Source organism: Capra hircus, chromosome 24 (genome assembly GCF_001704415.2).
Source record: "Capra hircus breed San Clemente chromosome 24, ASM170441v1, whole genome shotgun sequence".
Lineage (NCBI taxonomy): Eukaryota > Metazoa > Chordata > Mammalia > Artiodactyla > Bovidae > Capra > Capra hircus.
In genome coordinates, this window is record NC_030831.1 from 60,859,884 (window position 1) to 60,885,545 (window position 25,662).

General features: G+C 39.3%; 1 protein-coding gene across 5 annotated transcripts in view; it reads left to right on the forward strand.

Annotated features, from left to right (window-relative positions):
• KIAA1468 (KIAA1468 ortholog) overlaps positions 1–24,912 on the forward strand; it is a 107,147-nt gene extending 82,235 nt beyond the window's left edge. For 2 of the 5 annotated variants that reach the window (XM_018039531.1, XM_018039533.1), the window contains 7 exons: positions 888–970; positions 1,768–1,831; positions 3,256–3,394; positions 7,171–7,287; positions 10,523–10,611; positions 14,006–14,076; positions 22,769–24,481. In XM_018039531.1, coding sequence (XP_017895020.1) covers positions 888–970; positions 1,768–1,831; positions 3,256–3,394; positions 7,171–7,287; positions 10,523–10,611; positions 14,006–14,076; positions 22,769–22,889 — 684 coding nt within the window. In that variant the 3' untranslated portion in view covers positions 22,890–24,481. Of the gene's footprint in view, positions 1–887; positions 971–1,481; positions 1,565–1,767; positions 1,832–3,255; positions 3,395–7,170; positions 7,288–10,522; positions 10,612–14,005; positions 14,077–22,768 lie in introns of those variants that run through there. The other 3 variants (XM_018039532.1, XR_001917163.1, XM_018039534.1) reach the window with 3 other exon arrangements.

The following is a 25,662-nucleotide window of genomic DNA, read 5'->3' on the forward strand; positions in this document are numbered from 1 at the left end:
ACCGGAAGCATTTCTTATTTAACTGCTTTTTCTAAACAGATCACGAATCTTGCATCCTTTGAGTCAGCGTCGTGATTCCACGTGCATTTTTTGAATGCCTAGTCTCTGTCAGACACAGTGTTCCAGTGCATTGTGCGCAGCCAGTAGTGCAGGGATCCTTGGAGGCAGATGACAGTCACCATTTTCAGATGAGAAAACTGAGTTTCAAGGGATGGTGTGATATATGTGAGGCCACATGCCTAATAAGTGGAGAGCTGCAGTCTGAACCCAGGTCTGATGTCCACATGAAGTAACTGCTTTGCACTAGGCTGTCTTGGGTCTCTGTACCTCAAGAAGGAAAGCTCTGTGATGTGAAAGACTGGGAATTTTCGCATGTGATTTTAAAATTTACGTGCTCTGGAACAGTCGAGAGCAGTTCAGTGGTGGCTGCTAATTAGCCACTCGAGTTTGGTTTAGGCAGTCCAGTTTGTACCTTGTTGGTCAAAACAAAATTATACCAGATTGATTTAAAGAGTCTACTGTAGAACCCAGCATGTCGTCTTTCTGGCTTCTTTTAAAAAATAATGAGAATAAAGAATAAAGCTTTATTTTAAATTGCCTTTTAATTGAATTTGGAAATTGTGTAGACTATGTGACCAAAAGTACAAATTGCCATTGAGTTGGTGACAAGCTGTTTTCGGGGACTGCTAGGCTCTGGAAGCTGTATTCTCCTCCTAAGCGTTCTCTGCCTTTTTTAAGCACTCCAGTAGTCATATTGGCTTAGCTTCTAATTTTGGTTTTGCTTTTGTGTTTTCTCTTTCTCTTGATTGTTCTTTCTTCTTCCCGTGGCATTGTTGTTTGTTCTTTCCATGCATCACCTGTGAATACCCCCTGCGCTGACCAATCAGCTGTTGGTGAAGGGGGTGAATGAAACTCTGGTAGCTCAGAGGGTTGTTCCTGCTCTCATAACTCTCTCCAGTGACCCTGAAATGTAAGTGTCGTCCTTGCCTTTTACCTTCAGCATCCCTTTCAAAATGTGCCTGTCAAGAAATAACCATCAGCTTTTAAATTCATTGAAGAGTAGGTTTAACTGTTTAAAATAATAAAATGGGATCATGCTTACTTGGTTTTAAACTATTATACTACTATTCACGTGTGGGTTTTGTGTTTTCAAGTCCGCCTTCGCAGTAAGCCTGATGACAAGGCCATGTATTGAAAGGGGTTATTAGTAGTAGTGTTCCTCAGTAAACAGCTCCAAAACTTGAAACACGCTGATGGACTATTTCTTCCAAGCCAAGAAGGGGTGCTCTGCTAATCTCACTAACACGCTGTTACCAGTAAGTACAGTGGCATGAACCAGAGGCTTAACGTTTTAATGTCTCATGTGGGTGACTAAACCAAGAAAGGCCAATGAGTCTGCCTGCCCATCCTCAGTCACAGCTAACCCAGTTCTCATTCCAGTTTACCAAACCATTTTTTATTGCATGTTGACTGGTTTACAGCTGACTCTTCGAGGCATGAGTGAAGCGTTAGTTGACAAGCGGGTTGCTCCGGCCCTTGTTACCTTGTCCAGTGATCCTGAATTGTGAGTTCCACAGACTGCGACCTTAAGTTATACTGTCTGTCCTTTTGAGCATTCTTCTTGGTCTGCTTTTTTTAATTTAATTTGTCATTGCTAGCAACTAATACATTATATTTACCTTGTACTTACCTTGATATATACTTTAATAATAACCAGTTTTTCGTCTCAAAGAAAATGTCAGTTTTTTTCTTCTTTAATTCTAACAGCTCTGTCAGGATTGCTACGATTCCAGCCTTTGGCACGATTATGGAAACAGTTATTCAAAGAGAGGTAGGAAATGAGTGAAGTTTCTTTGATCTGATGTGCTGCCGAGGGGATGGGAGCGCATGGCCGCACCCATGCCCTGTGGCTGGGGGCAGGGGGCACACGCATCCACTTTATTTCTCAGTTAGTTATGGGCCAGAGGGACCTCAGTGCGTGAAAATATGATAGCCAGCCTTCCAAACGTATCTTTTCATATGCTGAGACAATCTCTAGTCTTTCTTCTCAGTTAGAAACTTCAGTATAAGCCAGCTCTCAGATGTTCTATTCTAAGCTTGTCTGGATATTGCAGTATTGAATAATCCTTCACAGCAGATCTAGTTTCAGAGACTTCTCTTATTCAGTAGACTTCTGGATAGTCTGCATAAATTCCCAGCTGTTAGCGTGTGCAGATTTGAAGAGAACAGTCTCCCTCAGTTTCGGGAATGGAGGCGAGAGGGGCCGATGTTCTGGCAACTGTCACTCATGAAGCTGCAAGCCGTGCTGTGGGCTGGTGCCGTCTCCGGGCAGAGCCCTCGTCTCGGTGACGGCCTTCTGTCGTGCCTGCTTCAGGAGATTGCCAGTCTCCCTCCCTCAAAGTCCATCTTGAGTCGGAAGCCTGTGTGCTCTGAAGTTTGTTCGGTTCTGTCTGCGAATTAGCTGTTAGACACTTATCAAAACTAGTATCAGAATGTTATTCTCTATTATGAGATTGAACATGTCCTTGCACAGTGAAAAACGCTGTACACTAGAAAATCAGTTATTTGTGGGCGTATTAGCCACTTAAATGGAAAACAAGATTTTCCATCTCATAGACATTTCACACACACACACACACACACACACACACACACACAAATTATATATAGAGAGACTGTTTTGTAAAATTTTTGTCATAGAGTTTTTTTATAACAAAATAAACGACTTTGTTAGTTGTGGGAAAAAGTGTTTTTTGTTTTTTTACTTACATATATATATATATATTTCCCTGGTGGAGCAAAATTTAAAAAAATACATCATTCTGCAAAGCTTGCAGTCTTGGCAGAATTTCAACATGTTCTTAAATCCCAAAATAAAAACTTCTTTTAGGGAAATATGAGTAATATATAAGTCACTAATGACTCATTGCTTTCAGAAGGTGAATAAGTGGGTAACTTACACTGTTATCTGTTTTAAGAATTCTAACTTAGACACAAAATCATCATACGTTTATCTTTCTCCCTAAATATTATGGGATCTTTCTACAGTTTGTCAGGGAATATTTGTGTTAAAAAAATAAAATGAGTTGGCAAACATAAAAATGTAGGCTCTTTTCTGAGCTGAAAAACTAGAGAAGTACTTATTTAATTTCAAACTTCTACTCATGTTGATACAAGTCATTTGAATCCAGTGATGCAAGCCATGTTTAGTGTGTGTCTTTCCCTCAATCTGACTGTATGATATTCAATTTTAAGTTGCTGGAAAGAGTGAAAATGCAGTTGGCTTCTTTCCTGGAAGACCCTCAATATCAAGACCAATATTCTCTGCATACAGAGATCATAAAAACATTCGGTAGAGTTGGGCCTAATGCAGAGCCAAGGTTCCGAGATGAGTGTAAGTTGCATTTTTTTTACTCTTTTTCCTGAATTGACATGTAAGAGCAAAACCATAAGTTTCTCTGAGGATATGTCATGTGTTAAAGCCTTTTCTGCACTTTGTCTTTCATACACTGAAAGCTACAAGTGAAACAAGTTTCTTATTGAGGATTGATCATTATTGCTGTTACTCAGTGGTTTCTTATACTATATCCTGTAGACATATGAAAAGTAACTCATAAATAATTTCAAGTTATTTTTAGAATAGTTCTTAGTAACTTAATTTCAAAATAACTGTGCTCCTTATATTCAGAGATTATTATTTAATTGTTATTTCTAAGGAAATTTATATGTTTTTAGACATGTTATGAAAAGTGTACATTTCTTCCACTTAGCATGCCATTCAACAGTTTTAAGTCACAGCTTGTCAATCTGCTAAATAACCTGCATAATGATCTGCTAAAGCATTTTCTCCGGTTTCTATACTGTCACTTCTACAGTGAGCCTCAACCTTCGTGACAGCCATTTCTGAGTGGTATCAAAGCATCCAATAATTATTACGCCGAAAGCATGACAGTTAGCACTGCTACATCTTAGTCCTTTTATTTTTAGCCATTTGACATGCTCTTGAAAGGATCACAGGCTTGGTTTCCTAAGTCAGTTTATAAGAATTATCACCAAGAATATTGTCAGGATTTGGACTGCAGTGTCCAAAAGGGCATGAACACTTATGGAGCTACAAAAACACAATCACAAGATTATTTCTCGATGGGTAATAGTGTTGGTAACATGAGGAGGAAATAATATTTCACATATTTCACAATTAGTTAACAGAAAAAGGCTTAGTGTTTTAGTGAGCAGTAGGGTTAGTTCTTCATCATAGCAACATCAGATTTACAGATGGCCCTCTGCAGGAGCTTAGACTAACTTTATTGTGGCTGTAATTGTCCTGAAGCAGGTCTTGGCTATTGAATCAAGGGACAGTCTAAATAGTCAGTGGACCTTTGGTGGGCGCCACATGGTTGAGAACACAATCGAACCTTTGTATGTACATTCAAGAGAAAGGTTGACACATTGCATAGAAAAAAGAAATTTTCTTTTCATAATGATCCCAAAATAACAAGATTTGGCTAGAGAAAGGATTGAGAATAGAAGTTTCTGATGCTTGAATAGGTGTAGTAAACTATTATCCCTGAAGCCTTCTACAAGTTAACTGTGTATTGATTGACAAGTATGTTTTAAGACCAAAAAAATTTTTTCCACTTCTATATTTACTAAGTCAGTTGGTTTCTCTTTTGCTTAAAACTTCACCCCAAGGAACTTAACGTCCTGTATTAGTGAGATGAATGGTATACAGAGTAGAACGCATACTGACAAGGATGCTATATTGCCATCTGTCTGTGTCTACAGACAGTTACTGTTACAAACTAAAGAAGGGTCAGAGAGTTGCAGGGTGGTGACTGCTGTTTCTTGGAGTGGTATTTTTGAGCTTTTCTATCTCTTTTCCCCTCTATTTCTCAGAGAATAGACGACACTGGCTCATCCAGTGGCCCTTTTTCTTCCCCACTCTTAGTGAACACAGGCCCTTTCGGTTTTCATTTTTATCTCAGGGGCCATTTGGTTTTTCCAGCGAGAGTGAAGCCGCTCAGTCGTGTCCAACTCTTTGCAACCCAGTGGGCTGTAGCCTGCCAGCTCCTCCGTCCATAGGATTTTCCAGGCAAGAATACTGGAGTGGGTTGCCATTTCCTTCTCCAGGGGACCTTCCAGACCCAGGGATTAAACTCAGGTGTCCCACATTGCGGGCAGACTGTTTACTGTCTGAGCCACCGGGGAATATTTTTCAGAATATGATACAATTTTGTTTGTTTTCCACTTTTTTAACTTTATCTGAAAACGTTCAGTCATACTTCAGAGATTTTCTAACATGGCAGTTTTACATTTCAAATCAGTGGGGTTTTTTTTTTTAGTTCCTTATTTTAGATCTCAGCCCATTTCTAAAAAGAGAAGACATGATTCCCTTCATTTTTGCTACTGGATCTACCCCAGAATATATTTTGGAACTTTACTAAAGTCTATTTTTAGAAAGTTTCCTATTGATCTGTCTGTACTTTGTTTGCAGTTTTGAATCTTTAAGTGAAAGGCTCCAGAAGTGGCCTTATATTGTGTGTTTCCTATTTTCCTTGCCCACTGAAGGTCATTTGTAGAAATACTCACACTTAGGTTATTAAATCTTTTAACCATGTATCTCCATCTGAGGGGTTAACAGTTGAGTGAATTAGTTGTTACAGGACAGTACTTATATAATGAAATGTTGAATTCTGTAATAAATGTCTATCTTCAGAGATTTAGGAAGATCCTATTGAATTCTGTAATAAATGTCTATCTTCAGAGATTTAGGAAGATCCTAAATGATCGCCTTTAACTGTCAGTAGACTAGAATGTAAAGAAACTTGTTTAGGTTTGTTTTCTAGTTGAGCAGTTTTAAGGGGATATTGTGTAGTGTGGTTGTTGAGTTTCTGAGAAAAACATTGAGGAAAGGATTGCTTGAATAAGAAATAACAGAGCATGAGCAAAATGAATAGAGAGGCCTCGCTTTTATAACAAGGGCAAGGAAGGTAAGTTTGGGCAGAAATGAAATAAAGACTCTTTGAGAGACTGTCTCAGAGCCACTGTTTTGTTGAGGCCTCAGCATGCCAGTTAATGAATCAAAGTTTCAGTGAATTCATTAGGAATTCAATGAAGAGCTGAAGTTTTTGTCTTCAGAATACCTCTTAAGTATACTGTTACTAATTTTGACAAGTCAAAAAGTCCCCTAAAAATGGCCGTTGTTGTCCTAAGTTTTTGTGGGTTTTTTTTTTTTTTTTACATTTACTAAAGTAAGCTTAAAGATTGTAATTATAGTGCTGATCTATTGAGAAAGAAGATTTTTCAATAAGGAGATTGTGGCTGTAATATATGCAAATTCGATGTAAACGTGAAAGGAGTCACTGAAAGTGGTCAGAATATGAGCTCATGAACCCGGTTTGGAGTCCCCCACCCAAGCAGGGACTAGAAAGGGGCCCTGAGATCAACAGCTTGATAGCCACTTACCCTGGAGCCGTTTCTCCAAGGAGCCCTGGTTTTAGTGGGAAGTGGTGTTTAGAGGTCATGGTCTTTGGCGGTAGGAGTGCTCAGCGTTGCTGGAGTGGCTATTGTTTCTTGGGCCGCTGCTTTTATTTTAGTAGTGTGCTGTCTGTATTTTTGAAATTTTACTCTGTTCATTGACATACCAGATATTGAGCCCATTGAGTGACTTGAAAACTCAGCCACCTTGTGCTGTTGGACACTGGTCTTTGCTATGAACTTGAGAAACTAAAGTCAGTAATATTTTCATGAAGTAGTGAAATAATTTGATATTGAAAGAGAATAAGTATACTGTATTTATCTTTTAATAGCAACAATAATACCTGATTTATATAAACTTTATAATAATAACACAAGAGGTAGGTTGTTTACATTTATTTATTTGGTTTTCAGTTTTCAGATTGGGAAACTGAATTGCAGTGAAGCCAAATGACCTGTATACATCCTCACAATTAGGTTATAATGGCATGCTATAATCTATTTCTCCCAAATTCTGGATCACTGTTTATTCTGAAAAAACATGCTTTCTTCCCTAGTAAGAAAAAGCAAGTATAGGATGTGGGTGATCTTTTGAAATCATCCAAAATTAAAATAAAATTTTATAAAATATTATTTTTCAAATGGATAAAGGACATTTTAGGTTAAATTAACCATTTCTCTCTCTCTTTCCAGTTGTTATACCGCACCTGCATAAGTTAGCCTTGGTGAACAACTTGCAGATCGTGGACTCTAAGCGGCTGGACATCGCCACCCACCTCTTTGAAGCCTACAGTGCACTTTCCTGCTGCTGTATCCTCGCCTTATTCTGTGTGTCTGTATTTAAGGGTCCGCTTTGCTGTGAACCTCAATTGTCAAACGTTGAGAAGCAGAATGCTTTCTTCAGCTCAGATAAGAAGTAGAGTAGAAGCTTAAAAATTTGAGCTGACTTGCCCCACCTCCATTCTCGCCATCCCCTAATTTTAAAAGACAACTTTGAGTCTTCCGTTTTTATATGTTCTATAGTTTTGAAAACACTGACTAAAATTTTGTCTGTGTTAATCGGCTGTATGACTTAAGCCACAAATGAACTACAGCTGAGGCTTCTCTGTTAATCAAAAGGAAGCCTTATCTATGTCCTGGCATTCACTTTTAATGAATGTTTAACTACCTTTATGATCCTATGAATATCTCTTGGAGACATATCACTCATTGAAAAAAAAAATATGGGGCCACCCAGGCTAATCATTGACATTGATAGCAGAACTGGAGGAAGCCTCAGAGCTCATCTAAGCCGTGTCACTCACTGCTTTCTATAAATGATTAAACTAAAACCTGAAGCCATTAGTGACTTCTGTTTTTTAATAGTTAAAAGCAAAATTGTGACCACAACAGTGAACTTTAGCTGTCCTGTTAAATGTTCTCTCTACTATCCTAGACCTAGTAAAATAAAACTAAGAAATAAAAATGAAATAAAACTAAGAAGGAAGTAAAGATAATGATGGGCAGAACAAGCTCCAGCTTTCAGGCTTTCCCATTAAAAGCAGAATAGCCCTAGAAAGGGGAAGTAAGAGGTTGAAAAAGGAGTGAGCGCTGAGCACTTGCCCAGGACTGTGAAAGTGCGCGCCGCACAACATGACCAGAGGATTAGGGCTGGGACGGAAAGAAGTGGTGGGAGGGAAAGCAGAAATGTGGAACCGGGTGGTAAGGAGCTGCTGGTCCTTTCCAAAGTGTCAAGCTTGAAGCTCGATGCACGGCTGAGAGCACTTCATTTTGGGACCTACTGCGAATTGCCTAGTCACATGGCTGACGTTAGCTACTTTTTATCATATAGATTATAAAATGGGCAGAGATACCGTAGTTTGATAATTTTGCCTCAGCTAACCACATATTTTCTATAAGTTTAATTCTGGTAAAAGCAGAACTTACCATCATTCCTAGTTTATCTTGTTGGCATTTTCAACTTAGAGAAGATAGAGGAAGCAAGAAGAGGAAGTAATAGTTGTGAATTCTCAAGGAAGGACTCTTTAGTAATGGAGAAGTGGCAAGACCCTTACAAGAAAGTAATAATGGCATTTCAGAGTGTGGCATGTCAAAGAAAGAAAACAGATATGTTTGTACCTGTTCCCTAAACTTTGCAGAAGTAATGTTTACAAACTTCAGTGAAAAGTTATGTGCAATCTTAAGTTTTCTTAGAGTTTCAAAAAGAATATACCTCAAAGAAAATGAGAAAGTCAAAAAAAGAAAGGTCAAAACTTTCAGCTCTGTGTGGTGGTTTCTGACAGCAGAGGCATCCGTATGGAAGGGGCGTCACTGCATGGTTAGGCACGCACAGACTGTCACTGCAGAGGACACACAGGAAGAAGCCTCCGCACCAGCGTAGCAAGGGGAAGCAGCCTCCCAACAGTAGGCCCTGTGCGAGCACTTCTGCCTGAGTCAGGGCTTGTGCTTGTGTCTACAGGGGCGTTATGGCCCCCGGGAGAACCACGCTGCCTGTGTCTGCGCCGTGTTCCACGGCATCCTGAGCTGATGGGACACAGCATCATGTTTCAATAGGTTTGGCAAGGTGTTGCGTCAAGAAGTGACGTTTAATATAAAATTTGAAGGAGTCTAGAAATATTTGACTTAGAATGGTTTAGCGATGAAAAGATAATTTGAAAATTATTTTAAAGGTGGTTATGAAAAAAACTTAGGCCCATTTGTGTAAACGCTGACGAGCAGGGAGGCCTGTGGTCTGAGAAGAGCTTTCTGAGTTATCTAAAAGTACAGTGACCTCTTCTGTGAAACTGAATGTCCTGTCACTGTTTTGCAGTCAGAGGCCTTATGACCATCACTCATGGATGAGGTAGAGGTGGTTTCTAACATCAGATAGGACTAAATGACCTATAAGTTTCCAGCTCCTAAGAAAGACTGTGGGATTTCATGGGGAAGAGGACCAAACAGTGAGTAGGGAGAGAGGAGGCTTTATTCCTCTCTCTCTTGAAAATAACTGTATTTTCAAAGCAGTAGTTATATGGATTTTTTTACTTAATAAAGTTTATTATAATTTGCTTCAGAAAAATCAGCTCATCTTTATAGGGGAAGTCACTTACTGGCATTTTTCACTTTAATACTAACATGGTATAATATTAAATAAGAACTATTTTTAAATGGCTCACAACTATGATAGGTGAGAAAGTGTTGTTAAGTAATGTGAATGAACAGGGTGAATTGTTTTCTTGAGAAATGCATCTGCTTTCCTGACTCCTTTCAATGTCATATAATCAACTAAAACTCATATGACTAAGAAATAAAGGGAGTAGTAAACGTATTACAGCGAAACCTCTCTCGCCCAATTCAATCAGGACCAGTATGGGTCAGTTTAACAGAATGGTTGAAGTAAGAAATGTAGAAAATAATATATATTTAAGGTAGCTTCTTTTAACTTAAAACACATAAATATAACTTATTTTACCAATCTTTTGATGTAAAGTTAAGGCATTTCTTTTGTCAGTCTGCTGATTAGAGTTTTAAACATCAGCCTTCTTAGAATAATCACGTTTGTAATATAATTGTCTATGAATTTCAACTTAAGTTTGTTTAAAGAGAATCCGGAAACATTTCTGATAATGGATACTGAATTTTTCTAGATTTTTGTATTTTTCTTTATATTTTAATATGCATATATTTTAAACAGCAATGTTTTAAGCAACTGGACTTTCAACTTAATTGTCATGGAAACATTAATTTTCTTTTTATCCTCATTTAAACATCCAGTTAAATTTCATGATTTCATTTTCACCCTTATTATTTCATATGTTTACATACCTAGTTATTAAACTGTGCTGTAACAATAATGAATGCTTCTGACACGAAGAGATTTGTGGCAATAAACACAGTTGACTCTTGATAAGTAACTAACTCAACAGATAAGAATGATGCTTGAGGGAAGCCTGTTGGCCCTAAGTGATCAGCATACCACAGCCGTCATTTGAGAAATCTGCTGCTGTTGTTCTGTTGGACATACCAGTTTGGTTTTTGCAAATGTCCTTAACTACTTTCTCTCAAGTCATTTCAGAGGATTTAATGGTTAATCACTTTTTACCTGGTCTCAGATGTTTACGCATCGACATGGAACATCTTTCTCCAGAGCACGAAGTAAGCTGCTGTCATGATTAAGCCATTGTGACCATCGGCACCATGCTCATGTGTTTTAATATCTCCTACGTGTGCGTGCTAAGTCGCTTCAGTCGTATCTGACTCTTTGCAACCCCGTGGACTGTAGGCCTCCAGGCTCCCCTGTCCATGGGACTCTCCAGGCAAGAACACTGGAGTAGGTTGCCGTGCCCGCCTCCAGGGGATCTTCCCGACCCAGGATCCAGCCTTGTCTCCATGTCTGCTGCATTGGCAGGCGGTTTCTTCACCACTAGCACCACTGGGAGGTTCATTATCTCCTGTTCAGACTTTCATTCCTCTTCGTGTGAGGCCTGATGGCAGGCTGTGCTTAATTTTTTCAAATCGAGTTCAGTGTCATCTTACGGATTTGTTAACTAGTGATGAGATCTTAAGCAGCTCCTTTTGCATCTCTCTGTTCAATTCTCTAAAGTAGGCACAACGAACTGTCTAGGATTTAGCAAGGAATGTATGTGAAATGCTTTTTATCTGCAAAATGCTGTGCAGTATTATCTCAGACCATCAGCTTTCTTAGAGGCAGAGTTTCTATTTTCTGTCTCCATTTCCTCATAACGCTTCTCATTCTGTTTATCTTCCTCTGTCCTCAGGACAGAAGACACAGGTTCTGTCCCTGTTGTATCATTTGTTTCCTATTCTATGTCATTAATCTGTTTTTCTATCAGCTTTTCTTTAGCCTATTCCCATGTTTGACTCTCCCGTCCTAAACAAAACAAAACCAAAATCTGCCCGTTATCCCCGCACCACACCTGTTTCCTCCCAGTAGTCCATGCTCACTCTCAGCTCTCACACAGTTCGCCGCCAGCAAAGCTTCCGTCTCTGAGCTCACCGGTGGTGAGTGCTGCCCTGCACGGACACGCCAGAGTTGCAACCTTTTCCTCCACGTCTTCGTCAGTGCTCGATGTGTTTGGGCTTCTTTGATTCGGTAACAAAGCGGCATCTCGTGACGGCTTTCATTGCATCTCCCTGATTGTTTTCAGACCTGGAGTCCTCTATGTGCTCACGAACATCAAAGCCTTTTTAGGGTTTTTGCCCATTTTTCTCACTTTGGATGATATTTTTTCCTGTTATTTCTTTGATGTTTGTTGTATAATTGGAATACCAGTATTCTATTCATTTTGTATTTTATGAATATCTTTTCCCAATTTTTTTTCATATTTTTGGCCTATTTGAACACTGATTTTTAATTTTAATAGATTCTTTAAATCTTTCTAAGACATGATCTCCTATACTTTCTTCTTAAAATGTTTAAAATTGTATTTTTACAATAAAATTCATGATCCATCTAAAATTAGTTTTTATGTATGGTATGAGGCAGTGCGTAGATTGTGCTTTTTTCTGTGCAGATGACCAGCTGTCCCGTTGCTGTTTACGGAACAGTTCATTATGTCTTGTACTGACTGGCAGTGCCGCTTCTTTCATATCTGATGTTTCCTTGTATTCCTGCATCTCTTACTCAGGAACATTGTTTCCTGCTCATCTCCTTGTTTATTATAACGTTGATATGAACTGTATCATTGTAATGAACTGTCTTTATTACAGTTGCTTGTTAAAAAGTCCTGAAATCTAACAGGGCAGATTCAGCATCCTGTCATTTTTTTAGAACTTTTCATAACCCTTATCATTTTTATGTAAATTTTTGCATTAAACAAGGTTCCTAGAATGATCTTGTTCAGATTCTGATGAAGTTTAATTGATTCTATAAATTAATTGGGAGAGACATCAACTTCATAATTTCGAGTCTTCTATCTAGAACATGGGGCTTCCCAGATGGCTCAGTAGTTTAAAAAAAAAAAAAAAATCCACCTGCCAATGCAGAAGGTGCAAGAGACGCAGGTTCCGTCCCTGGGCCAGGAAGGTCCCCTGGAGGAGGAAATGGCAGTCCACTCCAGTATTCTCGTCTAGAAAATCCCATGGACAGTCCGTGGGGTCGAAAATAGTCAGGCTCGACTTAGCAACAGAGCACGCACGCATGCAGAACAGACTGTACCTTACATTTGTTTATGTCTCCTTTAATGTCTTTCAATAAAGTTTTATAATTTTGTTTAAAAAAAACTGTCACCTTACATTTATAATGCTATAATGCTAACTTTCTTTAGGATTATATGTTTTTTAATACTTTGTTATTGGTATGTAGAAATGTATATAACTTTTATGTGTTGAATTTATGTCTGACTAACCTGAGAAACTTTATTATTAATTCTAATAATAAAATGTCTCTGAATTTTTTAAGTAAGTTTCAAATGCAGAAAAGTCACCATTATTATAGTAAATAATATATTATTTTCTAATACTTTTACTGTATTTTTTTTCCTTTTCCTTAGTGTAGGCTCTATATTGCTATACCTTTTTACTTCTGATATTAATTTGCTTTTTGCTTTCTTTTTAAAGTAGTTTTGTTAGGGGTTATGAATTTTATTAACCTTTTCAAATATTGAATTTTTGACTGTTGATTTTTCTCTGTTTTTTAGTTTGACTGCTGTTTTCATCTTTATTTCCTTCTGCTTTCTTTAGGTTTGATTTTTTTTTTCCTGTTTTTCTAACTCCTTAAGGAGGAAGCTTGGGTTTTTCACTTGTTAACTTTTCTTCTTTTCTGATACATAAATGCAAGCCTGTCAGTGTTCCTTTAGCCACGTCCCTTTTGCTCCACTGTAGCTTTGTTATCATTTGGTCCAAATTAGATTCTCATTTCCATTATTTCTTTATTGATCCATGGATTTTTGCTTCATGAGGTAAAGGTAGGTAATTTTATGAGCCAGTTCTCTTATATTTGTATTAACTTTTTGTGATCTAGTTGTTCTATCAGCTATGAAAGACATGTTAAAATCGTGATGGGGAATTGCTTTCTTTCCCTCTTTTTAGCTTTTTCCCTGGTGTGCTTTGTACATTTTATAGCTGCCCTTTACCAGCCTGAGGGAATTTGTTTTTGTTGCTGGTTGGTTGAGTATTTTTATCATGAGGGGTGGTTGGATATTGTTAAATGTATTTTTCTGAGTCAGTTGAGATGATTACATAATTATGGTTTTTTATTCTCTCACAATATTTGATATTAATGGGTTTTTATATGCTAAAGCAACCTCTGAACCCTGTAAAAATCCCACTTAGTTATGATGCATAATTCCTTTTATTAATAGATGAAGGTAGATTCAACTTGCTGATATTTTGTTCAGGATTTTTGCATTGAAGATGAAGGCTATCTGTAGAATAGAACAAACAAGAGGCAAGCCTTTAACAAAGTAACTGCCAAAAGTTTCCTCTTTTAATTAACATATTAGCTTATGGCAATATTAAATACTCAATTAAAAACTTTAATTTTACTCTGCTACCTATATTTCACTAAAGTCAATTTTTTTTTAATCAGGTTATTTTGACTTCCATGATAAAAGAATGTGAACAAAAAGTAGAGAACAAGACCGTCCAAGAGCCTCAAGGGTAAAACCTTAATTCTTTTTTATGGCTTTCTGTTAACCTTAACTTCTCTACATAAAATTTTTGTCAGTGGGTCAAGTGTTTTATATTGTGTTGTTTTGTGGTAATTAATTTAGAAGGCAAGAAAAGCCTTTAAATGGGCAGTTCACAATACTAATCCATAAACCATCTAGGGAATTTAAAATTCAGATCTCTGCCTCATTCTTTGTGCCCTCATCTTTCTGAGTCGGCCTAGAGATTTGTATATTTAAAAGCTTCCAGCCAAATACCAATTCAAAGAGACTTACACCCCAATGTTCATAGAAGCATTATTTACAATTGACAAATATGGAAGGCAGACTAAGTGTCTATGAACAGATGAATGGATAAAGATGTGTGTGTGTCTGTATGTATACACACACAGAATGCAATACTACTACACCATAAAGAAGAGCGTATTCTACTAAGTGAAATTAGTCAGGGCAAGACAAATACTGTATCATATCATTTATGTAGAATCTGAAAAATACAACAGGATTATGGATACAACAAAAAAGAAACAGACTCGGGTACAGAAAACAAACTAGTGGTTACCAGAAGGGTGGAGGGGAGGGGACGGGACTCCAGCTGAGCTGCTGCAAGTCCTAAAAGATGATGCTGTGAAAGTGCTGCACTCAATATGCCAGCAAACTTGGAACAGTCAGCAGTGGCCACAGGACTGGAAAAGGTCAGTTTTCATTCCAATCCCAAAGAAAGGCAATGCCAAAGAATGCTCAAACTGCCGCACAATTGCCCTCATCTCACACGCTAGTAAAGTAATGCTCAAAATTCTCCAAGCCAGGCTTAAGCAATATGTGAACTGTGAACTTCCAGATGTTCAAGCTGGTTTTAGAAAAGGCAGAGGAACCAGAGATCAAATTGCCAACATCCGCTGGATCATGGAGAAAGCAAGAGAGTTCCAGAAAAACATCTGTTTCTGCTTTATTGAGTATGCCAAAGCCTTTGTGTGGATCACAATAAGCTATGGAAAATTCTTCAAGAGATGGCAATACCAGACCACCTGACCTGCCTCTTGAGAAACCTATATGCAGGTCAGGAAGCAACAGTTAGAACTGGACGTGGAACAACAGACTGGTTCCAAATAGGAAAAGGAGTACGTCAAGGCTATATATTGTCACTCTGCTTACTTACCTTATATGCAGAGTACATCAAGAGAAACACTGGACTGGAAGAAGCACAAGCTGGAATCAAGATTGCCAGGAGAAATGTCAATAACCTCTGATATGCAGATGACACCACCCTTATGGCAGAAAGTGAAGAGGAACTAAAAATCCTCTTGATGAAAGTGAAAGTGGAGAGTGAAAAAGTTGGCTTAAAGCTCAACATTCAGAAAAGTAAGATCATGGCATCTGGTCCCATCACTTCATGGCAAATAGATGGGGAAACAGTGGAAACAGTGTCAGACTTTATTTTGGGGGGCTCCAAAACCACTGCAGATGGTGACTGCAGCCATGAAATTAAAAGACGCTTACTCCTAGGAAGAAAAGTTACTACCAACCTAGATAGCATATTCAAAAGCAGAGACATTACTTTGCTGACTAAGGTCCGTCAAGTCGAGGCTGTGGTTTTTCCAGTAGTCATGTATGGATGTGAGAGTTGGACTGTGAAGAAGGCTGAGCGCCAAAGAATTGATGGTTTTGAACTGTGGTGTTGGAGAAGACTCTTGAGAGTCCCTTGGACTGCAAGGAGATCCAACCAGTCTATTCTGAAAGAGATCAGCCCTGGGATTTCTTTGGAAGGAATGATGCTAAAGCTGAAACTCCAGTACTGTGGGCCACCTCATGTGAAGAGTTGACTCACTGGAAAAGACTCTGATGCTGGGAGGGATTTGGGGCAGGAGAAGAAGGGGATGACAGAGGATGAGATGGCTGGATGGCATCACTGACTCGATGGACATGAGTCTGGGTGGGCTCCAGGAGTTGGTGATGGACAGGGAGGCCAGGGGTGCTGTGATTCATGGGATCGCAAAGAGTCGGACACGACTGAGCGACTGAACCGACTGAGAAGGGTGGAGGAAAGGGGGAGGGGCAATTTAGGGCTAGAAGATTAAGAGGAACAAACTATTATATATAAATTGCAAGGATATATTGTACAATACAGGGAATATAGCCAATATTTTAAAATAACTATAAATGGAATATAGCCTTTAAAAATTGTGAATCATTACATTGTACACCTTTAACTTACATAATATTGTATATCATCTATCAGTTCAGTTCAGTTCAGTCACTCAGTCGTGTCTGACTCTGCGACCCCATGGACTGCAGCACGCCAGGCCTCCCTGTCCATCACCAACTCTCAGAGTTCACTCAAACCCATGTCCATCGAGTCAGTGATGCCATCCAACCATCTCATCCTCTGTCGTCCCCTTCTCCTCCTGCCTTCAATCTTTACCAGCATCAGGGTCTTTTCCAATGAGTTGGTTCTTCGCATCAGGTGGCCAAAGTATTGGAGTTCCAGCTTCAGCATCAGTCCTTCCAATGAATATTCAGGACTGATCTTTAGGATGGACTGGTTGGATCTCCTTGCAGTCCAAGGGACTCTCAAGCGTCTTCTCCAACACCACAGTTCAAAAGCACCAATTCTTTGGTACTCAGCTTTCTTTATTGTCCAGCTCTCACATCCATACATGACTACTGGAAAAACCATAGCTTTGGCTGGACAAACCTTTGTTGGGAAAGTAATGTCTCTGCTTTTTAATATGCTGTCTAGGTTGGTCATAGCTTTTCTTCCAAGGAGCAAGTGTCTTTTAATTTCATGGCTGCAGTCACCATCTGCCATGATTTTGGAGCCCAAGAAAATAAAGTCTGACACTGTTTCCATTGTTTCCCCATCTATTTGCCATGAAGTGATGGGACCAGATGCCATGATCTTACTTTTCTGAATGTTGAATTTTAAGCCAACTTTTTCACTCTCCTCTTTCAGTTTCATCAAGAGGCTGTTTAGTTCTTCACTTTTCTGCAGTAAGGGTGGTGTCATCTGCATATCGGAGGTTATTGATATTTCTCTTGGCAATCTTGATTCCAGCTTGTTGCTTCATCCAGCCCAGCATTTCTCTTGATGTACTCTGCATATAAGTTAAATAAGCAGGGTGACAATATACAGCCTTGATGTACTCCTTTCCTGATCTGGAGCCAGTCTGTTGTTCCATGTCCAGTTCTAACTGTTGCTTCTTGACCTGCATACAGATTTCTCAAGAGGCAGGTCAGGTGGTCTGGTATTGCCATCTCTTGAAGAATTTTCCATAGTTTGTTGTGATCCACACAGTCAAAGGCTTTGGTGTAGTCAATAAAGCAGAAATAGATGTTTTTCTGTAACTTTCTTGTTTTTTCGGTAATCTGATGAATGTTGGCAATGTGCTGGTTCCTCTTCCTTTTCTAAATCCCGCTTGACCATCTGGAAGTTCATGGTTCACGTACTGTTGAAGCCTGACTTGGAGAATTTTGAGCATTACTTTGCTAGTGTGTGAGATGAGGCCAATTGTGCGGTAGTTTGAGCTTTCTTTGGCATTGCCTTTCTTTGGGAATGGAATGAAAACTGACCTTTTCCAGGTCAGGTCTCCTGCATTGCAGGCGGATTCTCTACCAACTGAGCTATCAGGGATGCCTTTATAAGCTATACTTCAATAAAATATTGAAAAGAAAAGAAAAGCTTCCAAAGAGATTCTGATAGGTAGTTGGGTTTGAGAATCACTGGTGGAAATAGTTTCTAAAAATTTGTGACAAGAGTTGGGGCAGTTAATGGATTCACTGCATAAAGGGCTGTCAGTGTGTAGGTGTTCTAGTCACGTGCTTCTGACCAAACTAACTAGAGCTCAGAGATTTAGTGAAATTAAAATGTGAACATAGGTGTGGAAGAATAAAGTTGGTCATTTCAGGATAGGAAGTAATTTATAAATAGTCTGTTGTACTCTTTCTAAAGTAACCTTGGACAGTTAATCTTAAGTGGAATCTGTTTAGGCATGAAAAACTCAAAGGTGTTTCCTTTATAAAAGTGACTCCCAGGAATAAGTGTTTCATCTTGTCAGGCCAGGTGCCCGTACAGACGCTCCTCCACAGTTCCAGCCCCAATACGCACACAAACACGGGCAGTCTTTTGCCCCTTAGCACAGCTCAGAACCGTTGCCTTAGTCTCCTGGACTGGTGGGAGCTCTTCTATCATTTTAGCCATGGAAAGTTATAAAATAGAAATACTTTGATAGGTTTCTACTCTGAACACAAAATCCATAAAGTTAACATTAAAGCATATAATTCTGTTCATTTTTATACATTTAATATGAACATTTTTGATGCCTTATTAGTTTAAAATGTAAAAGGTTTGGGACTAAAATTGAGAGAAATTATATGTGAAATACCTTCTAAATGACATTTCATAAATTCGCATGCAGGAGTTTACAAGAAAGAAGTCTCTGTACCGTCCTGAGCCGCCTTTGGTTATATGACCTTCCATTTAAAAAGAAAAGTTCACTTTGATAATCATAGTTTCCCTGTGTTATTCACATCTCCTGTATTATCATTTTTTTTTAATTCTTAATCCACAGAATTTCAAATAGACACAAAAATAAACATGACATAATGAATCCTCACGTATTCACTACTTAGCTTATATATAACAGTGAGTATGAGAAATAAGGTGGATTCAGGATATAGTCAAATGTGAGTTCGGTTTAACTTGGCAACAGGTTAGACTAAGAGAGAGCTAGAATCTAAGGGTTCCCAGGTTGGGTGATGGCACAGTACAACCCAGGGGAGCTATTCTGAAGAGAAGTGTTTATTCACAGTTTGAAGTACAGTTAGAAAAGCACTGTAAGCAGTTACTGAGATTTAGGAACTAGTAAAATAGTGGTGGTAATTAGAGGGGTGGAGGTGGACGGATCTCACTTGGAAAGAGGGCTCAGACATAAAATTAGACCAGTGTTTGAAATGCAGCATCTGGGAGAAGCTCGGGCCCCCAGGTGGCTCAGTGGCAAAGAACCCGCCTGCTAGTGCAGGAGGCTCGGGCTCAGTCCCTGGGTCAGGACGTTTGCCTGGAAGTGGGCATGGCAGTCCACTCCGGTCTTCTTGCCTGCAGAATACCATGGACAGAGGAGCCTGGCAGACTATAGTCCAAAGGGTCGCAAAGAGTCAGACATGACTGAGCAACTAACACTTCACTTCAAGAGAAGCTTCACTGAGAATTAGGAGGCAATTCAGAGTGGTGTCAAAAAATCAAACAGGAATTTAAAAGAGAAGGAGCAGTGGTCTTCCATTTGTAAGATAGAGTGATGTGGAGAGGGAGAGAAATATTCTAGGATATAAATAATTTTTAAAAAAGGCCAGAAGTATCAGAGAAGGCGATGGCACCCCACTCTAGTACTCTTGCCTAGAAAATCCCATGGACGGAGAAGCCTGGTAGGTTGCAGTCCATGGGGTCTTGAAGAGTCAGACATGACTGAGCGACTTTCACTTTTCACTTTCATGCTTTGGAGAAGGAAGTGGCAACCCACTCCAGTGTTCTTGCCTAGAGAATCCCAGGGACAAGGGAGCCTGGTGGGCTGCCGTCTGTGGGGTCACACAGAGTCGGACACGACTGAAGTGACTTACCAGCAGCAAGAGGTTCTATAGGTGCAGAATCAACAGGTGATGGGAAGTGATTGGCTATGAGTTGCAATGGAAAGGTCTGAGATTTCCTTGAAAGCCTGCAGTAAGAAGACAGTACTTTACAGAGCAGTCCATTTCATTTTTAACCACTTGTTTTTAAAAAAAAAACTCCTTTCATATTCTGAGTTAAAGTCTCCCTTCGTGTAACATCTGCTCTCTAAAGTTTTGGCAGAGGGATCAGAGTCAGACTCTTTTGTCAAAGTAATAAAAAATGTAAACTCTTCAGAAAAACAAACAAACAAATGCTATAATGCAGTGATTCTATACTAGAAAGCTTTGTAAAATACCTACCTGGGTCTTCTACCCTGGAAAGAAAAAATCAGAATCACTGGGGTCAGGTCTAGGTATCCACATCAAGAAATTCCCCAGATAATTGTGCTACGCTTCAGTAGGTCTCTATAGATATACACAGCTGTGCAGATGTATATTATATGTTTCATTCTTCATAGGAAGGTATCGTAAGCCTCCTAACTCTCCTCCAAGCTAAACACTGGGCACTGCTTTCCCTTCTGTGTCCTGGTTTCCAGGCTCCTTTAGCATATTGTTGTACTCCTCTTAGAGTCATTGACTTGATGGTATCTCAGATATTATCTGACCCATGTCTCCTGTTTTTCTAGATGCAGACTAAAATAATACTGATCTTCTGACTTAACACTGTTTCCTACAGAAAGAAAACAGTACCATCAACCTACAGTGTTAAGGAAAGGCATCATGGAATTTAAAACTTGGCTAGACACCAAAGAAGAGAGATTTAAGTTGAGAATAGTTCAAACAGTTAGACTAGGCAAACATGACTCAAGGGAGTCAAGGAGTTAATCAGTGATGGTTGGTTTAAAACACACACCCACACAAGAGTTAGGCTGCTGCCTCTTGAATCCCATGCATATTTTATCGTGGAGGTGGTAAGTGGCCACTGAAGATTCTGAGAAGGGGTGTGATGTACAGAAGTGATTATTTAAGTGGTGAGTGACTAATGCAAGAAGACCAGATCCAAGATTATCGGAAGAATCCAGTTGTAAAGTCTTGACATTAGAAATAAAAGCAAACAATAGAGACGTTGTGAAGGCTCAAGATTTGAGGACAGTTTGAGAGCCCTCATACCCACTGCCAGGAAGAGGGGAAATGGCAGGAGCACCAGCAAGGAGAGACCCACCAGCGGGGTTGGTGCTGAGCCACTGCATCGTGTCCGACTCTCTGCAGCCCCATGGACGGCAGCACACCGGGCTTGCCCATCCTTTACCATCTCCCTGAGTTTGCTCAGACTCCTGTCCATTGAGTCGGTGATGCCATCCAACCATCTCATCCTCTGTCCCCCCCTTCTCCTACCCTCAGTCTTTACCAACATCATGGTGTTTTCCAGCGAATCAGTTCTTCGCATCAGGTGGCCAAAGTATTAGAGCTCTGGGGAGTTATTTCTAAAGTTAGGGTCTGAGAAAAATGCTTGGGACATTGGCTTTATCTAGTATACAACAGTTGATGATTCTGGCCCTCAGCAAAGTGTTGTGTTTCAGTAACTATTTTGTAGGCATCCTATGGAAATTTATTTGAAACATAGAGAGTGAGTATATTCTGTAATTGAAGAACTAGAGTCAGATACTGAGCCTGGTGGAGGACTACTTGTGGGAAGAGGGAAACCAGCAAGAGAGGAGTGCTCAGAGACACGGGGACACCACAGGTGGAGGCACTGGTGGAAGAGCAAAAGGAAGAAGAGGTGCTCACGGTGGGTGTCGTGGCCAGCGCGGAACTGGTGGCTCGCCGCGCACCTTTAAAGGCCACACAGAACCAGCAGTGCTCGCTGGCAGCATTCCTCCATGCACAGATGGAGCGGACGCCTGCTGCGCTCCTGTACCTGGCTCGCCGCGCTCTCGGCTCTGACAGGGCCAGACATATTCTCTTACTTAGACCTCAAGATATTTTGCAGTAACAGTTGCAAACTGCATTTTACAGAGGAGGAAACTGAATCAGTGATTTAAAGTATCTTGGCCAAAGTCGCAAATCCAGAAAGCTGGACTCCTGAAACTACTTGTCACAGCACGATTGTTGAATCACTGGAAAGTGTCCCTGGTCGATACTTTGTTCAGTAGCATGATGTGTCAGCAGTCTTTAGTGGTCATTTAGGTTGTGCTTACTCCCTACACAGAAGGTTGGCTAAAGAGAAACAAGAAGATTTGACGTTGCTGATTGACACTAGTGCAGATGGCGGCTGATGACATGTTTCTTCTTCCCACGCCCCCCGCACACAGGCATATGTCACAGGGCTGTTACCCGCACAGTAGAAGACCTCAGTGTGGCTTTGTTTACCCATTCGTGAAAATAGAAATAATATCTATCTTCCAGGGTTGCTGTAAGCATTAGGTGAAGTAATGCTAATAATAAGAAGCATAACTAACACTTAGACCTGCTATTACATGTCTGGCTCTGCTAATGAGCACTGTATACTCATCAGGGAACCGGGTGTCCATCGCTCAGTCATGTCCAACTCTTTGCAATCCCATGAACTGTAGCCCACCAGGCTCTTCTGTCCATGGAAGTTACCAGGCAGGAATACTTCAGTGGGTTGCCCCTCCCTTCTCCAGGGGATCTCCCTGACCCAGGGATGGAACCCAAGTCTCCTGCATTGCAGGCAGATTGTGTACCCGCTGAGCCACCAGGGAAGCCTTTTTAATCCTTGAATAGCCCTATGAGGTAGGTACTAGAATTACGTTCATTTTAATAGATGAGGAAACAGAGATTAAATAACTTGCCCAAAGTCACACAGCTCGTGAATGACAGAATTGAGCTTCAGTCTCATTCCAGACTTGCGCCTAATCACTACACCACACTGCTTCCTTTCAAGAAATGATTAACACAAAAACCACTAACCTACTAAAAAGCTCTACTCCCTAAGTGTTCGTTTCCCTTTTGTGATACCAGTTCAGAATGTATTTCTTAATGTTCTGTTACTAAAGACTTGGAAAAAAAGTAGATAATTTTCATTTTCTAATCGCTTTACACGAATTTCAAAATCTTTTTCCTAGCTCAATGTCAATTGCTGCAAGCCTAGTGAGTGAAGATGCGAAGACCAAATTCTTGAACAAAATGGGCCAGTTGACAACATCGGGCGCCATGCTGGCCAACGTGTTTCAGAGGAAGAAGTAAGAGCGGGAAGGAGGCCCCAGCGAACACTGAGATGGACCTCAAGCAGACTGGTTCCTTGTACTTGAAGTACTTGCCTTTTTTATTGCTCTGTTTTTTGTTCTTGCATCATAATTTTATCTTAACCTCCAAAGACACTTGCACTGCTTTTGATTGTTGCTGTATATCTGTAATTTTGGAATTCCAACTGTGGTGATGAAAAAGCTGAGCTGATAGTCTGTACCAAGTCCCCCTCTATGTTCTTGTCTTTCAGAATATTTTTTTTATATATAATATATATATATAGTGAATAGTTTTTTTTTTAATTTTTGGATGGGATATTAGCAAATACTTGTATGATACACTAAGCTATTTACAATGGTACTTAAAATAATGTAAATTTGAAGTCATTGTTATAAAGTAATAAAAATGGAGATTACTTAAGTATTTAAATTATGAAAGTATGATGCAGACTTTTTATTGTTTCTTAACTGACTAGAAAGAGCCACCAGCATTACTCCGTGCCTTTTGGACTTCAGTTTGTGTGTCTGTAGGAGTTGTGTGCATTCCATTCACACAGTATTTATAATGCTGTAATGAATCTGAATTACAAATCCTACAGTCAGTAGATAATAATGTAACTTTCAACATTTCCGCGCTCTCATGAATATTCTTTTAAGTGCTATTTAAATCTCCCCATCACTTATATGAATATAATGGGCTTACCTGAGGGAGGAGAGCACGTGTCGTGTCGCGTGGGGAGTGGTAACGAAGGTGAATTTTACCAACTGGTGTGTAGTAGATTTAAATACCAAACAAAATTTAAGTAAGAAGAGCTAATAATTGTGACATTTTTTTTTTCCCAACTGGAAATACAGAAGAAAGTATGGCTCGGATCTAAAAGTTAATGCTTATTTGCATAAAACATTCTATTTAAGGTGATAAATTTTCTGATGAATTTTAATTTCAGAGATTATCTTTTCATCCTATGTAGTACAGAGAGGTACAGAAAAGTTCAGGACGTTTGGGGCTGCTTTTTTCCCTCTAGACAAAAAAAGACATTGGCTTCCTTACTATTGGTCTCAGTCATCAGCTTGTCCCTTAAAGTCAGTGGCTGTTCTTGTGTTTGACATATATCGCATAGAGTCTTAAGTCAGTGTACAGTTCCCCTGGAATCTGGCAGTTGTCTGTCAAGTAAGGCAACTTGCAGTAGAAAAGAGGGATCCTGGACGTGGGAGGGAGGTGGTTGGTTTAAGGGTTTAATGTGAGGCCTTTCTGAAAAATGCGTATTTTGGTAAAGAGAATTCTCTTTTGAGCACATATGGGTGATTGTCATGTTTGTTGTATAAACTGGTTTTAATACTCTTGGAATATAGTTGGATTACATTCATGGGCAAAACTAGCTTACCACACATTGAAGCTTATAAAAAATAAGTTGCCATAGGCAGAGCCATTTAAAAAGTTTATTCTGAAATTATTTCTTTAACCTACAGTGAAATAATTGTTAGCTAGTATATTACGGAAACTGTTGGATTCTAGGCATTCCTGAGAAATTAAAAGTGGCTTCCTTTCATGTCAAAAATGTTGATCTATTATAAATAAAATGTTTTTGCATACTTATTTTGGTTTTGATTTTGGCTATGTGTATTTATTTTCATTTTGAAACACTATATCCTCCAGCCAAGCAAAAGAGAAATGAGAAACTGTATATTCACTTAAATGTATTTTAATTTAGGAATATAATCTCTATAAGTTACCTCGTTTAGTTTACTTTTGTTTAAAAAGCATTATGTTGTATAAAATGAAAACATTTCTGAGATGATTTAAAGAAAAAAATGTTTGAATTCTCATTTGCTTTGAACTATAGCAACACTAGTATGTTTGTTACCTGATGAATAAATATAATGTATTTTTAATGTGATACGTTTTATTAATTTGTGAATCCATTTATCCAAATGCTAACAGGTTTTCATGAAAGGCGCCATGCAGCAAGATATGCAGTGTGTTTCGAGTCCCTCTTACTATGCTATTAAACATCTTAATGTCAGTAAGACTTTACATTTATTTTCCCATGGCTATTGTAAAATATAGATTCTTTAATGACAAGACAGACACTAATATGAAACTGGGTGTGTTCTTCCAAAACAAGCTGGAAAACTCCCATCCTCGCTCTTTTTAAACAGAGGTAAAAATGATACAAATAAAAGCAAAGTTTGCAAAGTAATGAAAAGTTCATTCGAAATTATGTTCCAAAGCAAGCCAGAGACTGAAGTTTTCCAGAAACCCACAAGGGTTGTAGTTGCCGACTTCTCTGTACTAACCTGAGAGTGCCGTGTGAGTAGCCGCAGCACTCTGTGTGTGCACCTCTGTGCTCAGCATCCTCGACCTTCATCTGTCGACAGTCAGCACCCCTTTTGAGAGATTACTTGCTAAACATCAGATTAACTGACAACCTGAATGAAATTGTGAATAATTTAAGTAACTTTAATGGGGTATCAATTCAGGTGCTATCAAGCTTCCTTTCCTTATAAGAAAAGAAAAAATGGTTCAAATAAATAGTCTCTGAACTAAACTAAAGTTTGGGGACATGAAATCAGTGTGTATTGAGTTGTCTTTTCACAAACCTGCTTTTTAAGATAAACTATTTTAGGCCATTCAGTTCAGTTCAGTCGCTAAGTCGTGTCCGACTCTTTGTGACCCCATGAATTGCAACACACCAGGCCTCCCTGTCCGTCACCAACTCCCAGAATCTACTCAAACTCACATCCATCGAGTCGGTGATGCCATCCAACCTCTC